This window comes from Ictalurus furcatus, chromosome 14 (assembly GCF_023375685.1).
Source record: "Ictalurus furcatus strain D&B chromosome 14, Billie_1.0, whole genome shotgun sequence".
In the NCBI taxonomy this organism is placed as follows: Eukaryota; Metazoa; Chordata; class Actinopteri; order Siluriformes; family Ictaluridae; genus Ictalurus; species Ictalurus furcatus.
In genome coordinates, this window is record NC_071268.1 from 4,203,523 (window position 1) to 4,226,463 (window position 22,941).

Sequence of the window (22,941 nt, forward strand, 5' to 3'; positions counted from 1 at the left end):
CTCGCTCACTCAGTTGTTCATCCTTTCCTTCATTCTTCTTTCATACCTCCACTGAGAAAGAGAGCGATACGACATTCCTTGAGCAGATGTAATGGTGATATCAGTGCCAGAATTCTTTTGTGTGGTGTGTTTCAAAGGTGTTGACCTGGAATCCAGTCATACCTGCGTGCGTGTGTGTGTGTGTGTGCGCGCGCGGTATTCAGAGTAAATTTCTTTCCGTCGTATGGTAGCGGAAATACGAGTTAGCTCTCGAAACTTACAGGAAGGGGTTTGTACATTTTCAGCAGCAGGTAAAGAATCTGCTCGAGTTTAAACCTGTGTAATGGACCCACGCTGGGAGAATTTCCACTAATTCAGTGTCACTGTGACACAGGGAAGGGGCTAGGTGTGTTTTACAGCAGGAGAGATTAATAGGGGGCCAAGCACCAAAGGTGCCTATTGTTATGCTAAGTTTTTCGCTTATTATTCCTCTTCCGCTGATCGTTCTTCTTGCGAGGGGTGGCTATGGCAGCCCGTGCAGCCGTCTGGTTAAAATCTGATCGGGGAGGGTCTAATGGGCATCCTGACCAAATTTGGGCCAAGTGCCGCAAACGGGTCAGATTTGGGCCTAATCCAGAAGTAATTACGGTCATAACATTGGAACCGTGCCCAAAGTTTAATTAGCCGGGTCCTGGGACGAGACGAGTTTAATGCAGCCGATGACGGCGATTTTTCCGCCATCTTGGATTTCAGAAATTGCTACTCTGCCTGCAAATTTTGTGAGAGGAAGTGAGAGTGTATCTCGGCAACGATTTCTCCTGCCTATCTTGGTAGGCATCTTCAAGACCATGACCTGAGGCTATGCAACACGTTTTGTCCCAGCGCCACCTACTGGTCAAAAGTTCCAATAACAAACCAAAAAAATGCTTTTCGTCTAAGTGCAATTTTTTTCTTCTTTTTTTTTTGCTCTCCCTGCAAATTTTGTCCAATCTTCCTCACCACAATTGGCCCCTGAAAGTGCTGCTTGCAGCTTTGATTATTATTATTATTATTATTATTATTATTATTATTGCTGTTGTTCTTATGACTATTACTTTTCAACTGGTGACAGTCAAATAAATGATCATTTAATAAAATATTTAGAACATTAGGCTTCACGTGAATGAAAAGAAATGAAAATCAGTCTGTCCAACCTCCCACAAGAGGGTTTTAAAAAAATTTGCCATGTTTTAATTGTACACTATTTAACATTTTTTTTGACGTAATTAAAAGTTACTTGAAGTCAGTAGACGGAAACGCTAATACAGCATTGCAAAAAAAAAAAGTTGTTTAAAACGTTGGTCATTGTCCTCTGATGTCTGCACGTGCATTACGGATAGCATCACGTAGTCAAATGTCACGTCAAGTCAATCTCAATCTCACTGCTGCCGTAGCCAGAATGCTGTTCTGCTCTCAGCGTGAATTAGGTCAGTGTGTGAGTGTGTGTGAGTGTGAGTGTGCTGCTGCTCATTCCACTCATCGTTCTAAATGTAATCGTGTATATGAGCGAGTGTGTGTGTGTTATACGTGCGAGTGCTTTTTGAGTCCGCACTGGAGATTACTGAAAGAAGAAACACTGGGATACGTGAGAAGGTGTTCACCTGCGTTACTGGAATGGTCGGTGGATTATTGGTGCTTTTTGTTATCATCAGTTTGAATAAAAGGGAAATCAGAGTGAAGCAGATAAGCTTGTGGAAGTGAAGCAGGATGTCTGCGAAGTGCTTAACAAAGAGAAAGGATCCACTGCAGGCCTGTAAGTGGCCGAGTCCGGAGAGGCGACTGCTTTCTATTGTTCTCACAAACATGACACGAACGTGTGTGTGTGTGTGTGTGTGTGTGTGTGTAGGCTTTACTATAGAGAAGGATGGAAGCTGTTCCAGGACCGTGGGGGAAGTAGAGGCTCTGGACGAGGAGGACGAGGAAGACGAAGACGAGCGCGGAGCAGAGACCGAAGAGCAGTCCGGAAACGAGAGCGAGATGAACGAACCTGAGGAGGAGGTGAGCGCAGAGCACCATGACGCACCACAGCGCTGGGGGGGAACAACGTAGGAGAGGGAGGTAGTTGTGGAGTTTGGTTTGTAGTCAGGCTAGTCAGGTAAAACAGGTCCGCTCTGATTTCCGGTCATGACCTTGGCATGCGCTCTTGCAGGAAGGCTCGGAGAACGAGGAAGAAGAGCGTGACGAGGAGGAAGAGAACACCGACTACCTGACCGACTCCAATAAAGAGAACGAGACCGACGAGGAAAACAACGTAAGCAACACCGTGACTCGGAGAGCCGGGGTTTAATCGGACTAGTCGGACAGGAAGTGGTTTAATTGTGTGCGTGTGGAATGTGTGCCGTGTAGGAGGTGATGATTCGTGGCGGAGGGCTGAAGCACGTGGCCTGCGCTGAGGACGACGACTTCATTCAGGCTCTGGACAAGATGATGTTGGAAAACCTGCAGGTGCGTAAACGTTAAAACACGCACACCTGGTTGTTCAGTCGGCGTAACCGAGGCGACGTCCTGTTCTCCTGGATTGCGATTTATTTTTAGGGCGCTTTCGGGGAACAGTTTGCAGTTGCCACGTAGCAACACTTCACATTGTGTTTTCCCCCCTTTAGGAATACATGAGGAACCTTTTAATAGTCCTTCTTTCACACGATTTGAGCCTTAGTGAAGACAGTTAAAACTAGCAACCATCTGAGATTCCCTAACAACCACCTACATACACCATAGAAACTACCTGAAATACCCTAGCAACCAGCTAGCGACACTCTAGCCACCACCTGGCATATTCTAGCGACACCCTAGCAACCAACTGGGTTAGTAGACCACTTGGACTATCATAGCAACCACCTAGCAATCACCTGGAATATCATAGCAACCACCTTGCAACACCCTGGCAACCAGCTAGGTTAGCATAGCAACACCCTGGCAACCCACCGGGTTAGCATAGCAACACCCTACCAACCAACCGGTTAACATAGCAACCATCTAGCAATCATCTGCACTATTGTAGCAACCACCTAGTATATCCTAGCAACCACCTTGCAACAACCTAGCAACCAACCGGGTTAGCGTAGCAGCACTCTAGCAATCATCTGCACTATTGTAGCAACCACCTAACAACATCCTAGCAACTACCTTGCAACACCCTGGCAACCACCTAAGTTAGCATAGCAACCAGCTAGCAACACCTTAGCAACCACGCAGACTATCTTAGCAACCACGTGGACTATCATAGCAACTTGCACCTAACCCTAACCACCCTGGCAACCAACTGGGTTCACATAGCAACCAACTAACAACACCCTAGCAGCTACCTTGAAAAGTCTATCAACACCCTAGTTACCAACTGAAATATCATTTTAAAATCAGCGACAAGAAAACATTCTAATGTCTTTGACCTTAAGTAGTGTTTAACTTATTTGTGTGTGTTTGTGTGTGTGTGTGTATATATATATGTGTGTGTGTGTGTGTGTGTGTGTGTGTGTGTGTGAGCAGCAGCGCAGTGGCGAGGCAGTGAAAGTGCACCAACTTGACGTCGCTATACCGCTGCAGCTGAAGAGCCAGTTGAAGAAAGGCTCCACCCCCTCGTGCTCGGGAGACGCCGAGGCCGACAACGACACCATGCAGTTCGTCATGCTGACCAGGAAAGGCAACAAACAGCAGGTCTGCGTGAAAGTGTGTGTTTGCTGTGGAATGCATAGTTTAGGCCGAAGCAGCTGGGTGTGTTCAGGAAGTGGCTTCAGGGGGAAGTCAATTATAGCGTACACACACACACACACACACACACACCCCCACACTGTTAAAGCCCCTACACTGCTTTACTGCACTGTTTCAATGAATCAGTACTCCTTCACTGCATGCTCACTTCCTGATTCATAAACGCCATCCGAAACCCTTTGTGCTTCTAGTTTAAGATCCTGAACGTGCCGCTGTCGTCACATCTGGCCGCTAATCACTTCAACCAGCAGCAGGCAGAGCAGGAGGAGCGCATGCGCATGAAGAAACTCACTCTAGACATCAATGAACGGCAGGAACAGGAAGACTACCAGGGTGAGAGAAGGAAAAGAGGGCAGTTCGTTTCAGGATCTCTTGGTGTTTGTGCTGCTCTTGTTTACGCCCTCCCCCCCTCCCCCATTACTTTCGCATACAGAGATGATGCAGTCGCTGGCTCAGAGACCCGCCCCTGCTAACACAAACCGAGAGCGCAGACCGCGTTACCAGCACCCTAAAGGAGCACCGAACGCAGACCTGATATTCAAGACTGGGGGAAGGTAAAGACTCCTGGCTCCGCCCACTGTACTGTACATAGCAAGCTTGAGATGTAATAAGGTGATACTAGATGATCATTCGAGGTATTTTTGTTGCTTGTGTATGTAAATCTACGTAGGTCATGTAGGTAGACGCACGATAACCTGCTGCTCTGCTCCTAGGAGACGCTGAGTGAGTGAGCGAGCGAGCGCTCGCATGAAGAAGAGAGAGAAACAAAGGGAGAGCGTGGTGCACTGCTCCCTCACTGATGGGGAACCGTACCCGCTACAGACTCCAACTACACCAACCCGAGAGGAGAGAGCAAGACGACGAAGACGAGCCCCATCAGCTCTACGGCTGCGGAGTTCTGACGACCAGTACGGTTCTCACACACAGAAGAACAAGATACGAACACACACACACACACACACACACACACACAGACATGTATGCACACACAAATGGATATCTCCGATTACACACATGCGACGGACAGACTCCAGAGCGCAGACCGCAAACGTGTGAAGTATTCGGCGCGAGTGTGTTTTAGTTGTTTCAGAATTGCGCTGCGATTGACGTGGTGACCAACACGCACAGGGTTAGGAACTCATCCTTCACAAGCGGGAACATGAGAACTCGAAAACGATTCAGTGGCCCGTGGGGGGGGGACAAAACTTTTTGTTGAGATGGGCAGCTCAGGCCACGGGAGCGAGAGAGTGACCGAGTGAGAGTACGGTAGATCATACTGCTTCCCTCAGCAGGAGCAGAGGAGTTCCATAAGAGCGGGAAAACACACTGTTTACTTTTTCACGGGCAAGCTTTCTGATTTGGAAATCATTTGCACTCCTGGATCTGTATTTTATTTTTTTTTTCTTCTTTTGTGCTTTATATATACAATAGATATACATTTAGATATACAATGGTATATCTCAGTTTTTGAGTAATGAATCCCCTTTCCCCGTCACATCCGGCTGACGCTAGCCGCAAGTGATTTTTCTCTCTGTTCAGCAGCTTGTATTAAAATAGAAACGTGTTCTTAGAGACGGCGTCGGCCTCAGCGTATGCGTTATGTCGCGGAATATTAATCATATGCATTAAAGTGAATTAATTGCTGTGATGACAACTTCTCGTGTCTTATTCGTGTCTGTCTGTCTCACTCAGTGTTCTTACAGAAACCTAAATGAAACGATCAAAGTTTAGGAACAGTTGGCATGTTGTATCAGGGTCAACCACAAGGGGCAGGCGTGAAACAGAAATGACCCTCCCAGGATAATAGCTCGTTCTCGCGGGTTTTAGTGATGAAATGGATAAACGTAGCCGGCTGTGTAACGCACAAACAAGTGTTACATTCCTTTGGAGTGATCAGTATGGTGACGATTAATAACATGCTGTAATAGTTCCGAGGTGGGACCTTGATGTAATGTGTGGAGGCGCCACCTCACAGCTCCAGGGTGTCTCCACAGCTCCAGCTTCTCCAGACTTGTTCTCCCCATGTCCGTTCGGGTTTCCTCCATGTTTCCTCCGACGCACTGATGTGGATTGGTTGTGCTGAATTGTCAGTCACACTAATGGTGAGAGATTTTGGAGCGATCTGTCGGACAGCACTCCTTATCATCATCATCATCATCAAAACAACAAAATCTTTTTTTTTTCGGGGGGGAATGGTGTTCATCCCAACAGTACCGGTATACTTGTAGAGTCTATCAGTCTCTAAAGGTGTACTGGAGGCTTGTAGTGGCTCAACACCGTACTGAAATACACTTTGTTTGTTTGGTTTTTCCTTTAATTTGTCACTCGTCTGTAGATACAGTCAGATTCAAACTGTATTTATAGTGTCAAAGCTAACACCTGACGACAAAAGCCTCGGTCATCGCACCTTCGATCTGTCCTTGAAATGTTACTGGACGAAAGCTGTGGATCGTTCTGGATCGGAAGTGCTGCGCGTGTGAGTCAGCTGGGGGGTGTGTAGTCACGCTGATCTTACCTGTCTGACACACCAGCACCAGGAATGAACCCCGTTCTTCTGCATTCTCGTCTGATTGTTGTACCTGTGCCGTGTTGTACGCGCAGTACACACACGGCAACCATTCATTTAACCTCAGTTTCACTTTGAACTCAAATTTTTTTGTTTGTTCCTATTGTCCCTCCCAGTTGGGAGAGCCAGGCCACGCCCTATGAGACAAGCACATGCATCCAAAAATAACTGGAAAATATGGGGAAAGACCAGATGATAAAAAGGTTTTAACAATGTGCTCGTCATTGTTTTGGTCTATTTATTGCTTAAGGTGGTATTTATTAATGAGTAAACTACATATTTACAGAAAATAGAAACCGATGTACGCTATATGGCCGAAAGTGCACTACCGGTCAAAAGTTTAGACACGCTCATTCTTTATTTTCCACATTTTAGAATAATAATAAAGTCATTCAAACTCTGGCGTAACACAAATGGAATTATGTTGTGATTTAAAACGAATCCAAAATAAATCTAAATAATTTGAGTGTTTTAGCATCTTCAGAGTAGATGCCCTTTTTTGCTTAGAATTTCCAGAAATGTATTCTTGGCATTTTATCTCAATCGTTAAATCTGTTCTTACAAAACGGAGAGAATGTGAGGCAACCGTGACTCTACCGAAAGTCAGTGACCAGGTAAGGACGGTATTAGTTCTTAGAGAAGCAAACAAGTGGTCGAGAGTAACTCTGAAGGAGCTCTGAAGGATAGATCCACAGCTCGGATGGGAGAAGCTATTCCCAACCTTAGCGTTAAACTCCACAACACTGGGCTTTATGGAAAAGTGCCGAGCTTCATACATGAAGTCCCGTTTGGAGTTTGCCAAAAGACATGTTGGAGACCAAAATAGGAACTTTTTGGACTTAACATTTGGCAGGAAACCCAACACGGATCATCACCCTGAGAACACCATCTCCACACTGAAGCACGTGGTGAGAGCATCAAGGTGAGCGTTACCCTTAGCTTCTCAGATGCGTCTTTGATTAATCGTCTCTTTACCTGGTCAATGACTTTTTGTTGCAGAGACATTTTCCCCCGTTTTTAATAATTATAATGGATTTAATCAGACTCCACAGGAGGGTCAAAGTTTGTTTGGTTTAAAAAAAAGAAAGAAAGAAATTTGTATAACACACTGTTTGAACTTCTCCAGAACTGTGTGCTTGATTGTTTTGGACTCATACCTCCTTGGTCTCCATGATGATATTTGTTCAGGTATGTTCTCCAACAAGCTCTGCGTTCTTCTAGGAGCAGGTGTATTTGTTCTGAGATAACATGACATTTGACTGGCACACAGGTCGGCTCCATTACAACTAATTACGTGACGTCTGATAGCAACTGGTTACACCAGAACTAATTAAGAGGTTTCAAAACAACAACGGGGGCGAATACTTACGCATTCATTACCTTTTTTAAAAAAATTTTTTTTATGTTTCTTCCATTTGAACTGTTTGGGTTATCGTGTGTAGGAAGAAAGGCACTACAATGAGGAACGGTAGATGTGCTGTAGCGGGTGTAGTGCTGGGACGAGTCTTTCAGGAACAGTAGATGTGTCTCCGTTTCCATGCTGGAATAAGAAACGGTACAATAGAACTAAAAATAGAAAGAAAACGAACACAAACTATGCATGGGAAAAATCGAAGTGATAATCTAGAACTGTGTGCCTACAGGGCGTACCGAAAATGTAGGTGTGTCAAATAAATGTATCATTCATTGTGAGGGCATGTGAACGCCACAGTAACACTGCTACACTTGTATTAGTGTTACGCAAATGTTTGTCACTGCTGGGCTAGGAATGATCCTTCACCCAAATAAATCATATCTCCGCAGCGATGGTCCGACAGGGGGATAAATATGATGAGCTGTTTCCTGAAACAGGGGTGGGAAGGACTGGAGGGTTTCACCTTGGACTTCCCAAGGCGGAGATGATTATCAAGGAAGTTAAGAAGCTATCGTTTGTCTTTTCCTTCCCCCTCCCAATCTCGACCTCTGCTGTAGATGCCATTCTCAGCTCTGTCCCTGTTCTCTTCTGGAAAGGTTTTCCACTAGATTTTGGGGCGTGGCTATGGGGGTTTGTGTTCGTTCAGCTACACGAGCGTTCGTGAGGTTGGGTGAGGAGGCTCCGGTTCATCTCAAAGGTTCAGTGTTCAGTGGGGTTGAGGTCAGGGCTCTGTGCAGGACACTCGAGTTCTTCCAACCTTCACACACCATGTCTTCATGGAGCTCGCTTTACAGGGGCACTGTGATTCTGGAACTGGTTTGGACCTCTTGGTTCCACTGAAGTGAAATTTTAACTCTACAGCATACGAAGATGTTGGAAATCCAATATCCAACCGGTTGGAACCTTTGAGCTCATGGGTTTGACCTTTACAGCTCTGTCTAATGAGGCCCATACCGCAGGTCTGGGCTTCTTGTAATGGCAATACGACAAGAACTTGTAACGTAATTCCAGAAATCGGACCAGCAAACATCAAAACAAAATGCCACCTCAACTTAAAATTCCTACTCAGGAACTCAGGATGGTCTCTCCAACCTCGAATGACGTCAAATCGACATGGCCGCTCACAGCGTCAGTAAACACAGCAGCTCTTCTTACCTTTAAATGAATTATACTGTACACACAGGTGCAATATCTCAAAATATTACACTATCATTTTTTTTTTTCCTGTAATCTAATTCAAAAAGTGGTACTTTTCATATTTTCTAGATTTATTACACATAAAGCGAAATGTTTCAAGACTCTTTGTTTTTAATCATGATGATCACGGCTCACGCAAATCAAAAATCCGGTATCTCAAAATATTCGAGTAAAGAGTTTATAATACAGACATGGCAACCTGAGAAGACTCTAAACAGCGAGTGAACTCGAAACACCTGCGAAGGTTTCCTGAGCCTTTAATCTCTCGGTCTGGTTCGGTGCACACGACCGCGATCACGGGGAAGACGGACGTAAAGGTTGTGTTGCATTTCATTTGGAAATCGAGGTCCCAGAGTCTGGAGGGAGAGTGGAGAGGAACAGAATCCGAGCTGCTTGAAGTCCAGTGTGAAGTTTCCACAGTCAGATCCACGTTTTGAATTAAATTATGGGGGAAAAACGAACCTTTCCAGGATTTTGTAATATTTTGGGATGCACCCATATAAATATTCACTTTACGCTCAATCAACATTCAGACGTATTCACGTGACTGTTCACTGTTTTGAGAAGAGAAATATGTTCAAGGATTCAGTTTCATACACCCCCCAACCCCCCCCCGGATCTTTATCAAATACACATGATTCATCACGAAAAACCATCATCTCACCACCTCACTGACACTGTTCTTATACACTCTGCTTTCCTTATCTCCAGGCTTGTGCATTTACTAACTCTGCCATCTTACATTTCTGTCTTTCTTTCTGTCTTTCTTTCTGTCTGTCTGTCTTCCTGTCTTTCTTACTTTCTTTCTCTTTCTTTCTTGTTGTCTTTGTCTTTGTCTCTTTCTTTATTTCTCTTTCCATCTGTCTTTCTGTCTTTCTTTCTTTCTGTCTGTCTTTGTTTCTCTCGGTCTCTGTCTGTCTCTGTCTTTCTTTCTGTCTGTTTCTGTATTTCTGTCTCTTTCTTTCGTTCTGTCTTTCTTTTTGTCTTTTTCTTTCGTTCCCTTTCTGTCTTTCTGTCTCTCTGTCTGTCTGTCTTTGTTTCTGTCTGTCTCTGTCTGTCTGTCTATTTCTGTCTTTCTGTCTGTCTTTCTTTCTGTCTCTTTCTTTCATTTTTGTCTTTGTCTTTCTGTCTGTCTTTCTCCTTCCGTCTGTCTTTGTTTCTGTCTGTCTGTCTTTCTTTCTGTCTGTATCTGTCTGTCTGTTTCTGTCCATCTTTCTGTTTCTTTATTTCATTCTGTCTTTTGTTCCGTCTTTCTTTCTTTTTGTCTTTCTTTCTTTTGTTCGTTCTCATTCTGTCTGTCTTTTTTCTTTCTGTCTCTTTCTTTCTTTGTCTTTCTTTCTCTTTCTGTCTTTCTTTCCGTCTGTCTGTCTGTCTGTCTGTCTCTGTCTTTCTGTCTGCCTTTCTGTCTGTCTGTCTGTCTGTCTGTCTCGGTCTGTCTCTGTCTGTCTGTCTCTGTCTGTCTCTGTCTTTCTGTCTGTCTGCCTTTCTGTCTGTCTGTCTCCCTCTCATTAGACTATGAGTAACCGGTATAATTATGGCAGTGTAAATGCCCCACGTGTCGAGTGGAGTAAACTCCCGATTGTAATACTTGTGGAAAAGCAGAATGTGTTAAAGGCAGTTTTAGTGAAACTCACTGCTCCTGCGTCCATGTGTTACTGGTTCTTAATTACACCATAAGGATGTAATACAGGTGTTGTTTTTTTCTTCAATACTTAATAATAATAATAATAATAATAATAATAATAATATTAGCATTGAATATACAATATCACTACAGTGTTGTACAAGAATACGTAGAAGATTGTTTATTTTGCGTCTCACGGCGGAGAAAGTGTGCAGTGCAGTAGATCGGCGTCGTCACAGAGTAACGGGGCGTGTCTTCACACTGAGCACTACCCTTATTTACATCAGACTTCTGGGATTCCCTTCATGCCGACTTAAATTTCATTCAGCTCAACGTTAGACGCAGTATAAATATTTTTTGTTAATTATATATGCGAAATATATATTTACAGCTTCATACACGCAATAAAGTATTCATTTATTTATTAAATGACATACACACACACACACACACATATATATATATATATATATATATATATATATATATATATATATATATATACACACACACACACACGTGTGTGAGTATTACTCAGGAAGAACACGGCACAAGCGTAATCATGAGGGTGATAAACTGTTTTTATTCACGAAAAAGAAACAGCAGGCTGTGATACAGGAATTTCTTTATAACTTATAATCGACTATAAAAATAGCTCAAAGTAGAGGTGCTATTTAAATAAAAAATAATAATAACAATAAAATAAAAAGGAAATAAGGTTTATGGTTCTGTTTCTTACTGCAGCGGCACCATTTGTGAAAATAAAGATGAAGAATGGGTAACAGGATTGGTGTGTGTGTGTGTGTGTGTGTGTGTGTGTGTGTGTGTGTGAAAACACATTTTTGTGTTTCGGGTCCTTCATTGATATTTGTAGAATTGCTACAAAAACCGGAGTCAGTTTAAAAAAAAAATAATAACAATAATAATAATGTAGTAAAATGAATCAAATAAAACAGACAGACACACACATCATCCATGCACCAAGCATCCGTTTTCATTCCGTCACGTTTCCATCACATCTCATTTTTAGTTTAAACACACATACACACACACGCACACATACACGCACACACACACACACGCACACGCACACGTACACACACACCTTGTATAACACAAATCACTGGATATAAAGAGTCCAGACAAAGTCTGCCAGTCCAGACAGAAACAGAACCAATGAGGAGGGGGAAGGAGGGGGAGGAGGGGGAAGGAGGGGGAGGAGGGGGAGGAGGGGGAAGGAGGGGGAGGAGGGACATTTTCCATCACCACCCTCATCTATAAGAGGCTACATCTGGATCAGTGTGGTGTAGTATGGGAGGTGCTGCGGTCAATATGTAAAAATATCCTGTAGGCAGGACCACGGCGTGAGAAGCGAGCTCTAAGCAATGATAATCGCACATCAAAGCGCTGAGAACTATTGACCACTTGCCGTGTTTAAATGACTAATCGCAGGTTTGATAACGAGATGCTCCAGCCACAGACCCGAGCTCGGTGGTGGTCAAGCTGTGCGGTGCATCTTACATCTAGATTGTGGGGTTTGTAAAGTCTGTCCTCGGGAAAGCTTCAGCATGACCGGCGACATATTTGTCATATAGTCCTTTATAGTGATGATGTGGATCTCCAGCCCAGATGTGGATCTCCAGCCCAGATGTGGATCACCCGTGTTCTTTTGCATGTACCTCCATTGCCATAAGCACTGCTCAGCGCTGAGGCCATTCGGGCGCTGAAAGACTGTTGGGGAACAACCGGAATTGGTCTCTGTACTCAGCGTTGCTGCACCATGATCCAGAACTTCTTGCATTTGGTACTGATGAACAGTTTCAACAAGCAGTGGTGGTAGTAGTAGACCTCAGATTGGACGGTTGTGAGTTCAGGTCCCAGCCCTGCCGAGCTTTGAGCAACGCCCTTAATCCTCAACTGTTCAGTTGTATAAAGCTAAATATAAAGATAAATGGAAGTCACTCTGGAGCGTCTGCCACATGCCGTATCTCAGGCCAACTCGGTTCCGTACAAATCACTGTAAGAGAGAACTGCTGCCTTTTTCTTTTTAGACTGGCATTGGTCATGTGCTTGGTGAATAGCATGGTAACATCACCGTGAAGTAATATACACATTCTTAAATAAAATTTCCACCAGTATAGATGTAATTAAAGTAACTATTACCGATTACGTTATTCAGAATAGAAAATAATACTATAGTAGTTGACGACAACTGACTTGTGTGCCTTTAGTTCGACCGTATCATCAGAATTTCGTTCAGATGGATTTCAGTAAATAATGTCCAAAGGCACTGAGACTGAGTGTTTAGGAGGTGTTCTTTAGCAGTCCCAGTCTGCGCAAAGCATCCCGTCTGGATTCGCCTGTCGTTCCTCTGCCGGAAAACTGTACGGTGACGCCTTGATTGCGGAATGACGGCGCGGGCTTACTGAGGATCTCTGGAGGAACCGGATCTGGACGAGGCCTCTGAGATCCAAAGGGGCTTTGAGGTTTGGAGGTTGTTGGAGGGGGCAGCGTGGCAGGCCTGGTCCTGACTATAGGCTGGTAAACCGGGTCAGGTTGTAACGCCGCTTTGGGTTTAGCATCATAGGTGTTTTGCTCGGATGGGTATCTAGATCTGGTGGGGTCACCATGATGCGTGGTGGGTGTGACGGTGCTAGTCCGTGTGTGGCTATGGGCAGAATTCACCCCGTCTGGTACACCTGTGTTCACCACAGAATTTATAACTCTTGATCTGCCACCGTAACTGTTGAACTGCGTTTCTGCTGGCTCGGGTGTGTTTGGGGATGGGACAGACTCTGCCTTGACACCTATCGTGGTATTCAGAACGATGGTCTTACCCCCATAGCTGTTAAAGTCGGGCTGTTTCACTTCAGCACTCGTCGGTGGGATGCTAGACCTTCTCTGTTGATTAAAAGTGGCAGCTGTGTTTTTAGCAATAGGCGAGACTGCAGCGGTTTTCCCCTTATAGTAGTTAAAGTTGCTGGAAGAGGGTTCACTCTTGGGTTTCGTCTCGTAGCCACTGCTGTAGATGGACTGAGCGCCAGAGGTGCTGCTGTTCTTCGAACTATTCATGTTAGTCATATGAGCCGGTGTGCTGACGCTCACTTTGTTAGAGCTGCTCACAGGTGGACTAGCACTGCTGCTCACTTTGTAAGAACTACTGTAAGGTGAAGTAGTGCTGCTGCTCACTTTAGTAACCATGCTGGCAGTCGAATGAGGCGTTTTGCCCCCCGTTAACCCCAGCTTGGACAGCGCCTCCATCCTGGACTTCTCAGGCGCAATATCTTTGAATGACACGCTGCGTATGGGCACGTTGCGCACGCAGGCGGGTTCACCCCCCTCTAGCGGGTGGTTACCAGCAGGCAGGTTGGCCAACATCTGCGAGCGGCGCTCCTGAATGTTGACGGCTGCTGTGGCGAGTGACTGGTGGCTGAGCTCTTGGTTGCCCTGTGTCATGCTGATATTGTGTGGGAGTTGGGGGATCCTGGTAGGCATGGGAGGGTTACGTTTGGATTCAAGGCTGCGTCTGTGGCCTAACAGTTTCGACGGCGTTATCCCGCCAGCACCCTGGTGCTCGGAGATCTTGCTGGCAATGACGACAGGCGTGGGAACGGAGCCGGGAGGAGGCTGGTGGTTGTTCTCCTCGTGTGCATCAGAGCTTCTGGCCGAGGATGGGACAACGCTCACCTTCTGTGGTATTGTTTCATAATGAGGCTCCGGTATCAAGTCGATGTTCGGAAAATCTGCCACAGAGTGGAGCAAAAAACGTTCAGCGTTAGACTTTCCACAGTCGCTCGATTAAAAAAAAATCCTTTCAAGCGAGCTTTCAAACAACATATCAATGGCATAACTTTGAACCAGTACCTGGCACAGTGAGGTTAGTTGGGGAATGGACCAAGTCAATGATGTCGTGCTCCATTAGGCCTGGGGAAACTTTTGCAGCGCGGGCAGAACTTAACGCTGAATTAGATGAAGCACGAAGGATCTCAGCAGGAGTGCTCCTTCTGGAGGTCAGTGCTTTGGAATCATCCAAACCGTCCTCCAACGAGTCTATAGTCTCCTCAAAGAAAAGAATGCACTCCTTTTCCTCCACACTGAGAAACTGTAGGCCATCATCGTTCTACACACACACACACACACACACACACACAAAGTTAAATACTGTTTAAAACCTGCCGATCTACTCTTACATGAATAAGAAAGCCTAACAGGCACTTTGCCCACCATATTTTTTACCCACTCGATTCAGCAGTGCTGTAGAACAGATTTATTTATACAAGATGTCACGTTGTAAGGACTGGTAGCTTGGCCATCCACATCATGACCGCTTAAATGGGTGGAGAAAACGACCTAGTTAAAAGTGTATTTGTTCTTATTCTCTCAATAAATAACAAACCACCGCCACACAGAGGTGCAAAAGAGACGGCGTGACCATGTTAGCGGTTAGTGGTGATATTTCTATGGATTTTGGAAACGAGGGTTTCCCTGGAATGGCCCGTCCACCGTCTGGGTGGTTATTTTTGCACCACTTGATTCAGCGGAGAAATTCTTCGTGGCTGCGCCTCAGCATCATGTACATAATACGCAACACAGTGTGCAAGCAGCCAGCACCCTCCTCTCGGTCTCGTGCATGTGTTTGTGTGTTTGTGTGTGTGTGTGTGTGTGTGTGAACAGTAGGCTACTTGTTTCTCTCGTCCCATGCCCCCACCTCTCAACCTGACGTGGAAGACAGGATCACTATACCCGTGTCTGTGTGGGAGGACTGAGTGAGGGTGGGGTACCGTGTATGCTTCTGAAAAAAAAAAACCCAAAAAACCATCAAGGGCAGGGCCAGGAACCGCTACGTACACTACTCCTTGTCTTTAGAGTTTGACTCATGAAGATCAGACGAGTAGATTGCATTTCAAGTACACGAATACAGACAGATTCTGAGCCTTTCCTTGATTAACATTATTATTGATGAGAGAGAGAGAGAGAGAGAGAGAGAGAGAGAGAGAGAGAGAGAGACGGGCGAGGGGAAAGAGGTAGAACCAGCTTTTCTGCTTGTGTTGAATGCACAAGCAACTGAGCACATCTCAGCGAGTAGCTCTCATGTTACTCGGACTTTGTAACAAACACAATGCGTTAGGCTCTGCGGCCAGACCTGACCTCAGCTAAGCATAATCCCAGCCCTCGCTGCATACACTCAGGAAATCGTACGAGAGTGTTTATCGTATGAGTGTGTTCATGTGTGTCTTTTTTTGTGTGTGTGTGTGTGGGGGGGGGCATTGACATGACAAACACACACACATACCGAGGTTAAAACGTTCCTGTTCTGTAACGCGGATGAAGCGACAGTGTCAACAGGCTTTCTGCTTTTTCTAGGAATATTTGGGCACACGTCCGGGATGGCGGGCCACGCCTTGCAGAAAGTATGAGAAGCATATTAGCTCTCCTGTCAGGCTGTACTGTCCAAAACTGCAGCAGAACTGGTTTCTCCTCTCTCTCTCTCTCTCTCTCGCTCTCTCTCTGTGTGTGTGTGTGTGTGTGTGTGTGTACAGTGTGTGTGAGACACACTCTTTTCAGTACTCACAGTTTGCTGGTAGTTGTTGAGCCGGTAGTGAAGACGCGGGTTGCCGTGGACGTTGACATCCATTGTTACAAGGTCGGTGTCACCGTGTCTTGTAGCAGCTCAGCGTGAGCATCTCCACTGAGGTCTCGGACCTCGGTCCGGCTTGCGTGCGTTAAAACACAGCTGTAACACACACACACCATTCAGTTCTTCTGAAATTATTACCATTTTAAATGCAATATTCTATGACATCATTTGGTGTATACGTAAAACACTGTGAAATAAGAGTTTATGCTATATATATATATATATATATATATATATATATATATATATATATATATTATTTTTATTTTGAACATGTTTATCATTTTAGCGTCTTAGTATCAGCAGAAAACCAACAGCTCCCAGTTCACAGCCAAACACACTATTAAACAACATAAGATCACAAAAGGAAACGTTTGTACAACGAAACATCTAAAACTAAACACTGCAGTAACTACTGACTAAAATATCATCCAAATATAATGAATATAACCATCCGAATAATAAAGCAGCTGATACGCCTATTTATATCATTTAATGTCGTGTGTCACTGTGGGTTATGCGCATAGGTGAAATAAATGGAATTTAAAAAATAAATTGTACTGTGAATAAACACTGTCCACAAAAAAAACAGCAAGTTAGAGAATAAAACAAAGTCCTCTGAGAATCCAGAGAACAAACAAGAAGTAAATCTGCTACACCGGGTAATTTACAGTAAGATATATATATATATATATATATATATATATATATATATATATATATATATATATATATATATATATTTAAAATTTTTAAACTTTAAACAAAATAGAATACGCACCTCTGACTGGAGAGAAAAAGCCGCTCGAGCTCAGAAAGAAAGCAGCCGAAGCTTCAGGTGCGGTAAGTGAAGTGTCATGTACTGAGCTGTAGTGCAGTCAAAGGAAGTGCGTTTGCCGTTTTAACTCCCTCTGAACAGAAGGGTGGTGCTGTAACAGCTACACACCCACCACAAAGTGTCTCCTTCATGAGCCTTATTAAAGCCTACATAACTCCATGACTGCATACTTTCAAAAACGCTCTTGGACTGTGGAGCCAAATCCATGCTTGCTAATTATACTGCCTCAGGGCCAACTGGCTTGTGGTCTTCTTGCCTGGACGTCAGACCCCCCCCAAAAAAAAAAAAAAACAGAGAGATCCAGACAGTACATAATGAATCAAACGTATAAAACTTTTTGAAATAGATTATAAAAGAGCGCCTGTTCACTGCAAACTGTACAAATTGGCTACAGTCTGAATTTGACTTCAGATCAGCCGAGACCCAGAGCTACGGATGGTGTCCAAATTCTGTTTAGTTAGTTTTGAGCTGGAGAGATAACGCTTCATGATGTAACAAGTAATGACCACCAATTACCATATTGAATAATTTGGTCAATATCAAGTTGACGTCTTGGACATCATCTAAATCTAAATCAGCCTTGCAGCACTGGCATCAGCAACGTTACGTGGAGAACGTATAAGTGACTTTACGTATAAGTAACACAAAATCCACCTGAGAGTTACTTTCCAAACCCGGAGTAGCTTTATCTGGTGTCTGACTCCCTCTTGTGGGGGTTTAGGAATGGTGACATGAGAAAACAGTATACCCTATAAACCCTATAAAATGGTTCTTCAAGGGTTCCGTGGACAGTTCAGGGTTTTGCACTTCATAAGATTCTACACCGATCCCCTAAGGGTTCTATGTAGCGACAAAATGAAGAACCCTTAGGCTTCTAGATTTCACTTTTCACTCTCTTAAGTTTAAGGGGCTGCAAGACCAGGATAAGGGTTTGGAACCTGTGATTTAGCATATTTACACCAATGTTAGTTGGCACCCCATCCAGGGTGTCTCCCGCCTTGTGCCCTGAGTCCCCTGGGATAGGCTCCAGGCTCCCGTGTGTCGGATATGCGGTACAGAAAATGGATGGATGGATAGTTCATCTCTCGTTCATGTCTTGCTCGCTCAATGAGGATCATCACAGGCTACAAACAGGCTGGAAACCAAACGGTGGCGGAGAGTTTAGAGAGTGCTAATGAGCTGAATCTCCTTTTTAAAAGATTTGACTCCCAAGTGCCATTAAAGCGGGGGTCTTCAATCTTACCCACAAAGAGCAGGTGTGGTGATGTTTTTTTTTTTTTTTCCAACCAAGCAGGACCCACACCTGTTTTCACTTGTTTATTCAGTTAATCTTAGTCTCCAATCAACTATCAAATGTGCCTCCAATTTGGCTGTAATGCAAATCTGCAGCAAAAACAAGATGTCCCAGCACTCAAGGACTACAGAAACATTGCACTAATTTTCATGAAGACCTTTGAGAAGCTAGTCCTGAAACAGCTCAGACGACTGGTCACAGCACAGTATCAGGACTCCATACAGTTTGCCTACTAGACACACAGCCCATTCACACCTAGACAAACCTGGAGCTACAGTGAGGATTATGTTTTTGGATTTTTCCAGTGCTTTTAATGCCATTCTGCCTGACCAACTGGGAAACAAACTTAGGCTGATGAATGTTAATGCCCCTATAGATAGCTGGATCATGGACTACCTGACCAACAGGCCACAGTTTGAGCAACACTATGGTCCCTCCAGGGACTGTTCTATTACCTTTCCTCTTCATGCTCTACACATCTGACTTCCAGTACTACACCAGCTCATGCCACCTGCAGACGGTCTCTGAGGACTCCTCTATTGTGGGGTGTATTCGTAGTGGAGATGCATCAGAGTACAGAGGGTTGGTTGGGGTTTTTGGGATGCAGGAAAACCTCAACCTGCATCTTAACATGAGTAGGAGAAAGGAACTGGTGATGGATTTCCAGGTTGTTAAAGAGACTGCAAGACCAGTAACCATTCAAAGGAAGGATGTGGAGTGCAGTCCTACAGGTATTTGGGGTTCTACCTGGACTGCAGACTGGACTGAACAGATAGCACCAATGCGCTGTACAGGAAAGGCCGGAGCAGATTCTTCTTCCTGTGTAGACTCCGTTCTTTCAATGAGTGCAGCAGGCTACTAGGGTTTTTCTATTTGGTGGCCAGCATTTTCTATGGTGTTGTATTCTAGGGGAGCAGCATCACTGCTGGAGAGGCCAAGCATCTCTGTAAGCTGATCAGGAAAACCAAATCCATCTTAGGACTGACCCTGGACGCAGTTGAAACAGTTAGAGAGGATGGCAGCAAAACTGGAGATCATCTTGGAAAGTTCTGTCCATCATTTCCATGGTGTGCCGTTCAGGAGCAGCACTAGCTTTTGACTCATTCCACCGTGGTACTCTAGGAAGTGTTATTGGAGGTCTTTTCTTCCAGACTTTATAATGCCTCGTCCAAATGGGACTTGCCTCCAGCCTCCCAGAATGACAGAATAACAGGACAGAATTCATTCATGTAGAGTTGTGCCCAAAAGTTTGCATACCCCCGCAGAACCTGCGGAATCATTAATAATGTTAACAAAATAAGATTGATCATAAAAATCCCATGTTGTTGTTTATTTAGTCCTGTCCTGAATAATCTATTTCACTTAAAAGATGTTTACATATAGTAAACATCTGTTATATGAAATAGCTTATTCACAAGGCAAGATTAGAACTGAATTTATAAAAATTAAAAAAAGGTGCAAACGTCCACTGATGCTCAAGAAGGTAACACGATACATTAAGAGCCAGGGGGGTGTAAACTTTTGAACAGGATAATCACTGTAAATTATTTTGTTTAAAGATCTTTATTATTATTATTATTATTTATTTAGTACTGCCCTTCAGACGATAAATAAGAGTCTCCCAGAAGACAAAATACTAACAATTTACACCAATCATCCTGTTCAAAAGTTTACACCCCCCTGGCTCTTAATGTATCATGTTACCTTCTTGAGCATCAGTGGACGTTTGCACCTTTTGTAATAACTTATGTAATGGACTCATGAAGAACTCTCACAACAAAAAAACACAGTCGTGGATCATCCAGGTAACGACACAGTATTAAGAATCAAGGGTATGTAAACTTTTGAACGGGGTATTTTTTAAAATAAATTCTGCTATTACCTTGTCTTGTGGACTATATGTAAACATCTGTTGTGTGAAATAGTTTATTCAGGACGGGACTAAATAAACAACAACATGGGATTTTTAGGATCAATCTTATTTTGTTAACAGTATTAATGATTTAGCAGATTCGGCAAGGGGTGTGCAAACTTTTGGGCACAACTGTACATAGTATCCCATATCCCCCAATCCAAATCTCACCATCTATTTACTAAGCCTAATTGTATTATCCTTATTCAATCAAAAATTTTGGGAGAGTTTGTTTATTTTTAAGATAGCTTGTTTACAATATTAAACCTCTGTTCATATTCGTTTTTGACTTATACATGCAAACATGCACATAGTTTTGCATTGTTTATGATTCAGAAAGGTATAAAAAACAAAAAACAAAAAAACTTGGTCTGTTTAGTTATCATTTTTCGTTACACCCCTCGTTTGAACGGCTCTTCAACTCGTAATTCCTGAAATGTTCCATAAAAATGCAACTGGAAAAAAAAAAATCGTAATTCCTACTCGGAGTTTCCCAGAAAGCGGCCATGTTGGTTTGACGTCACTCCGTAAACGGGGAACTGGTAGCCGAGGAGACTGACCCGAGTTTACGGGTTGAAAGTTCAAGTTGAAGGTCTCTCTCTCTCTCTCTCTCTCTCTCTGTGTTTTAACTGGTTGTAGACGGGGATTTTTACACCTTCCCCTTGAACGCTGCATTACTGACGCTGCCAAGTTGACTTTTATTATGAACTGATGGCTTTAACCCCGCTGCTCTTGGCAGCTAATTTCACTGTCGTGTCTCAGGTAAACATGTCTCAGGTGGTCTTCAGCAGGTTCTCCAGCTTCTGTCGTTTGTCGGCGCGGAGGTTCTGCACCCAGGCGACTTCCCCATTAACCATTCGTGAGCAAGAGGACGGGATAAGGTTCAAAATGCAGCTGTTCAGTACCATTTACACAACAACAACAAAAACAGACAACACTTACCTTACAAAAAGTTATTTATTTATTTTTTAAATTAAGATAAAGATAGTTGAAATTTCTTTAATATAACGCTGATAAACATGATGACTAGATCTTTATGCAGTTGTTGAAGGGGATTTGGCTCCAGGCGTCATCTTTAAAATGTGAGATTATGTTGTGATTTTTAGGAGGATCATTTTGAACAACCCCAAGAAGAGGAATGCTTTGTCTCTCGCCATGTTAACCTCTTTGCAGGAGAACATCCTGTCTGGTATAGACGACAAGGACCTGAGAGTCATCATCATAGCAGGCAGGTCTCATCTTGTATAGTTAAGACTGCAGTCATTAACGTGGGAAAAAAAATCCATTAACTTTTTTTTTCTTGAACGTCTTTTCCTGACTAGCGCAAGGTCCGGTGTTCTCCTCGGGTCACGACCTTAAGGAGCTGACCTCGGTTCAGGGCAGAGATTATCACACCAGAGTGTTCAGGGTTTGCTCAGAGGTGAGACCATAGTCACCAAACATTTACTAAAAACGGCACCGTCCTTCATCATCTTTTGTTTTCAGTGAGCTACCCACAATGCAACATTTGTAAACACACAGCCATTTTGATTTCCTAGAAGAACTAATGGAGTGGTCCGGCCATGCAAATTGGCCTTCTTCATATTTACTACACAGCGTTTGTGTAGTCGGTGGTTACCAAACCTGTTCCTGGAGATCTACCTACTTGGTGGCCATCTGACCATCTAATCACTGCCTTAAGATCTCGATCATGAAACGTGCAGGAAGGTAGATCTCAAGGAAGAGGGTTGGTGACCAGTGGTGCAGGGAATCAAAACGGTGGGCAGCAGAGGACAGGCGTTTTTGTGACGTCACGTGAGAATAAAGGGTATGGTAGTAACGGTACAGATGTTCATTTCATTTGAGTCATCTTTGCACATTATTGTTGTTGAAGGTCATGACCCTGATTCAGGACCTCCCGGTTCCCGTGATCGCGATGGTGAACGGTATTGCCACAGCGGCAGGATGCCAGTTAGTTGCCAGTTGCGATATTGCCGTGGCGACGGACAAATCAAGCTTCGCGACTCCCGGCGTGAACGTCGGCCTGTTCTGCTCTACTCCAGGAGTGGCCATTGGAAGAGCTGTTCCTAGAAAGGTGAATCTCCACACGTGAGAATTTTAAACCTTTTGTTTTTTTCCATCGAGCGTCCTGAACCCTGTCGTCTTTCCGCCAGGTTGCGATGGAGATGTTGTTCACAGGCTGCCCAATCACGGCGCAGGAGGCTTTGCTACACGGACTGGTGAGTAAGGTGGTGCGCGAGGAGTGTTTGGAGGAAGAAACGCTGGCCATCGCACGCCGAATCTGCGATTCTAGCCGCCCCGTGGTGGCTCTCGGAAAAGCGGCCTTTCAGAGGCAGATGGCGCAAGCACGAGATGCTGCGTACGCCACTGCCACAGCTGTCATGGTGGACAATCTGGCGCTCCGTGATGGGCAGGAGGGAATCCAGGCTTTTCTGGAGAAACGCCGGCCTCTGTGGACCAACAGCACCGAGAAAGCACATGACTGACCAGTAACAAACCACACGGGTGGCTCTAAAACAAACACCAACAAGAAGAAAGCACCTTTGGATGTAATTAGATTGGAGACAAAGATGGAAAAGTGTGTATTCATAAACAAAGTGCCAATTTCTGTATTGTGTGATGGCAGGTTTGGGATAACAGAGTGAGGTCATGTTAGGATCTTAACTGTAATAAAAACAGGCAAAAAAAAAAAAAAAAAAACACTTACCCACTCACAAACTATTTGTTGTGCT

The 22,941-nt window shown here is 44.2% G+C and overlaps 3 protein-coding genes across 8 annotated transcripts in view; 2 read left to right on the forward strand and 1 right to left on the reverse strand.

Moving 5' to 3' along the window:
• upf2 (UPF2 regulator of nonsense mediated mRNA decay) overlaps window positions 1–5,374 on the forward strand; it is a 16,886-nt gene extending 11,512 nt beyond the window's left edge. For 2 of the 4 annotated variants that reach the window (XM_053641628.1, XM_053641627.1), the window contains exons 16-22: window positions 1,865–2,016; window positions 2,168–2,269; window positions 2,365–2,463; window positions 3,505–3,672; window positions 3,918–4,059; window positions 4,160–4,280; window positions 4,397–5,374. In XM_053641628.1, the coding sequence (XP_053497603.1) occupies window positions 1,865–2,016; window positions 2,168–2,269; window positions 2,365–2,463; window positions 3,505–3,672; window positions 3,918–4,059; window positions 4,160–4,280; window positions 4,397–4,409 (797 nt within the window). In that variant the 3' untranslated portion in view covers window positions 4,410–5,374. Of the gene's footprint in view, window positions 1–1,864; window positions 2,017–2,167; window positions 2,270–2,364; window positions 2,464–3,504; window positions 3,673–3,917; window positions 4,060–4,159; window positions 4,285–4,396 lie in introns of those variants that run through there. The other 2 variants (XM_053641629.1, XM_053641630.1) reach the window with 2 other exon arrangements.
• Window positions 5,375–11,765: 6,391 nt separating this feature from the next.
• LOC128618595 (proline and serine-rich protein 2) lies at window positions 11,766–17,687 on the reverse strand. The gene is made up of 4 exons (XM_053642279.1): window positions 16,947–17,687; window positions 16,100–16,261; window positions 14,392–14,647; window positions 11,766–14,270 (listed from the first exon to the last, which is right to left on the reverse strand). The coding sequence occupies exons 2-4, from the start codon at window positions 16,160–16,162 to the stop codon at window positions 12,832–12,834; spliced, it is 1,758 nt and encodes a 585-aa protein (XP_053498254.1). The 5' UTR covers window positions 16,163–16,261; window positions 16,947–17,687; the 3' UTR covers window positions 11,766–12,831.
• Window positions 17,688–20,042: 2,355 nt separating this feature from the next.
• echdc3 (enoyl CoA hydratase domain containing 3) lies at window positions 20,043–22,924 on the forward strand. Of its 3 annotated transcripts, none has more exons than XM_053641375.1 (6): window positions 20,043–20,102; window positions 20,972–21,090; window positions 21,316–21,437; window positions 21,532–21,629; window positions 22,083–22,283; window positions 22,363–22,924. In XM_053641375.1, the coding sequence occupies exons 1-6, from the start codon at window positions 20,058–20,060 to the stop codon at window positions 22,693–22,695; spliced, it is 918 nt and encodes a 305-aa protein (XP_053497350.1). In that variant the 5' UTR covers window positions 20,043–20,057; the 3' UTR covers window positions 22,696–22,924. The 3 variants fall into 3 exon arrangements, with proteins under 3 accessions (XP_053497350.1, XP_053497351.1, XP_053497349.1); XM_053641376.1 differs by lacking the exon at window positions 20,043–20,102 and adding an exon at window positions 20,711–20,801; XM_053641374.1 differs by lacking the exon at window positions 20,043–20,102 and having other exon boundaries at window positions 20,812–21,090.
• The last annotated feature ends 17 nt before the right edge of the window (window positions 22,925–22,941 follow it).

Excerpts from the sequence above, each read along its gene's own strand:
- echdc3 (XM_053641374.1), top strand. The coding sequence starts at position 20,921 with ATGGCTTTAACCCCGCTGCTCTTGGCAGCTAATTTCACTGTCGTGTCT. Across the intron at positions 21,091-21,315 it reads GAGCAAGAGGACGGGATAAG|GAGGATCATTTTGAACAACC; the intron begins GTTCAAAATGCA and ends TGTGATTTTTAG. Across the intron at positions 22,284-22,362 it reads GAAGAGCTGTTCCTAGAAAG|GTTGCGATGGAGATGTTGTT; the intron begins GTGAATCTCCAC and ends TCTTTCCGCCAG.
- LOC128618595 (XM_053642279.1), bottom strand. The coding sequence starts at position 16,162 with ATGGATGTCAACGTCCACGGCAACCCGCGTCTTCACTACCGGCTCAAC. Across the intron at positions 14,648-16,099 it reads TCAACAACTACCAGCAAACT|AACGATGATGGCCTACAGTT; the intron begins GTGAGTACTGAA and ends GTGTGTGTGTAG. Across the intron at positions 14,271-14,391 it reads AACTAACCTCACTGTGCCAG|ATTTTCCGAACATCGACTTG; the intron begins GTACTGGTTCAA and ends ACTCTGTGGCAG.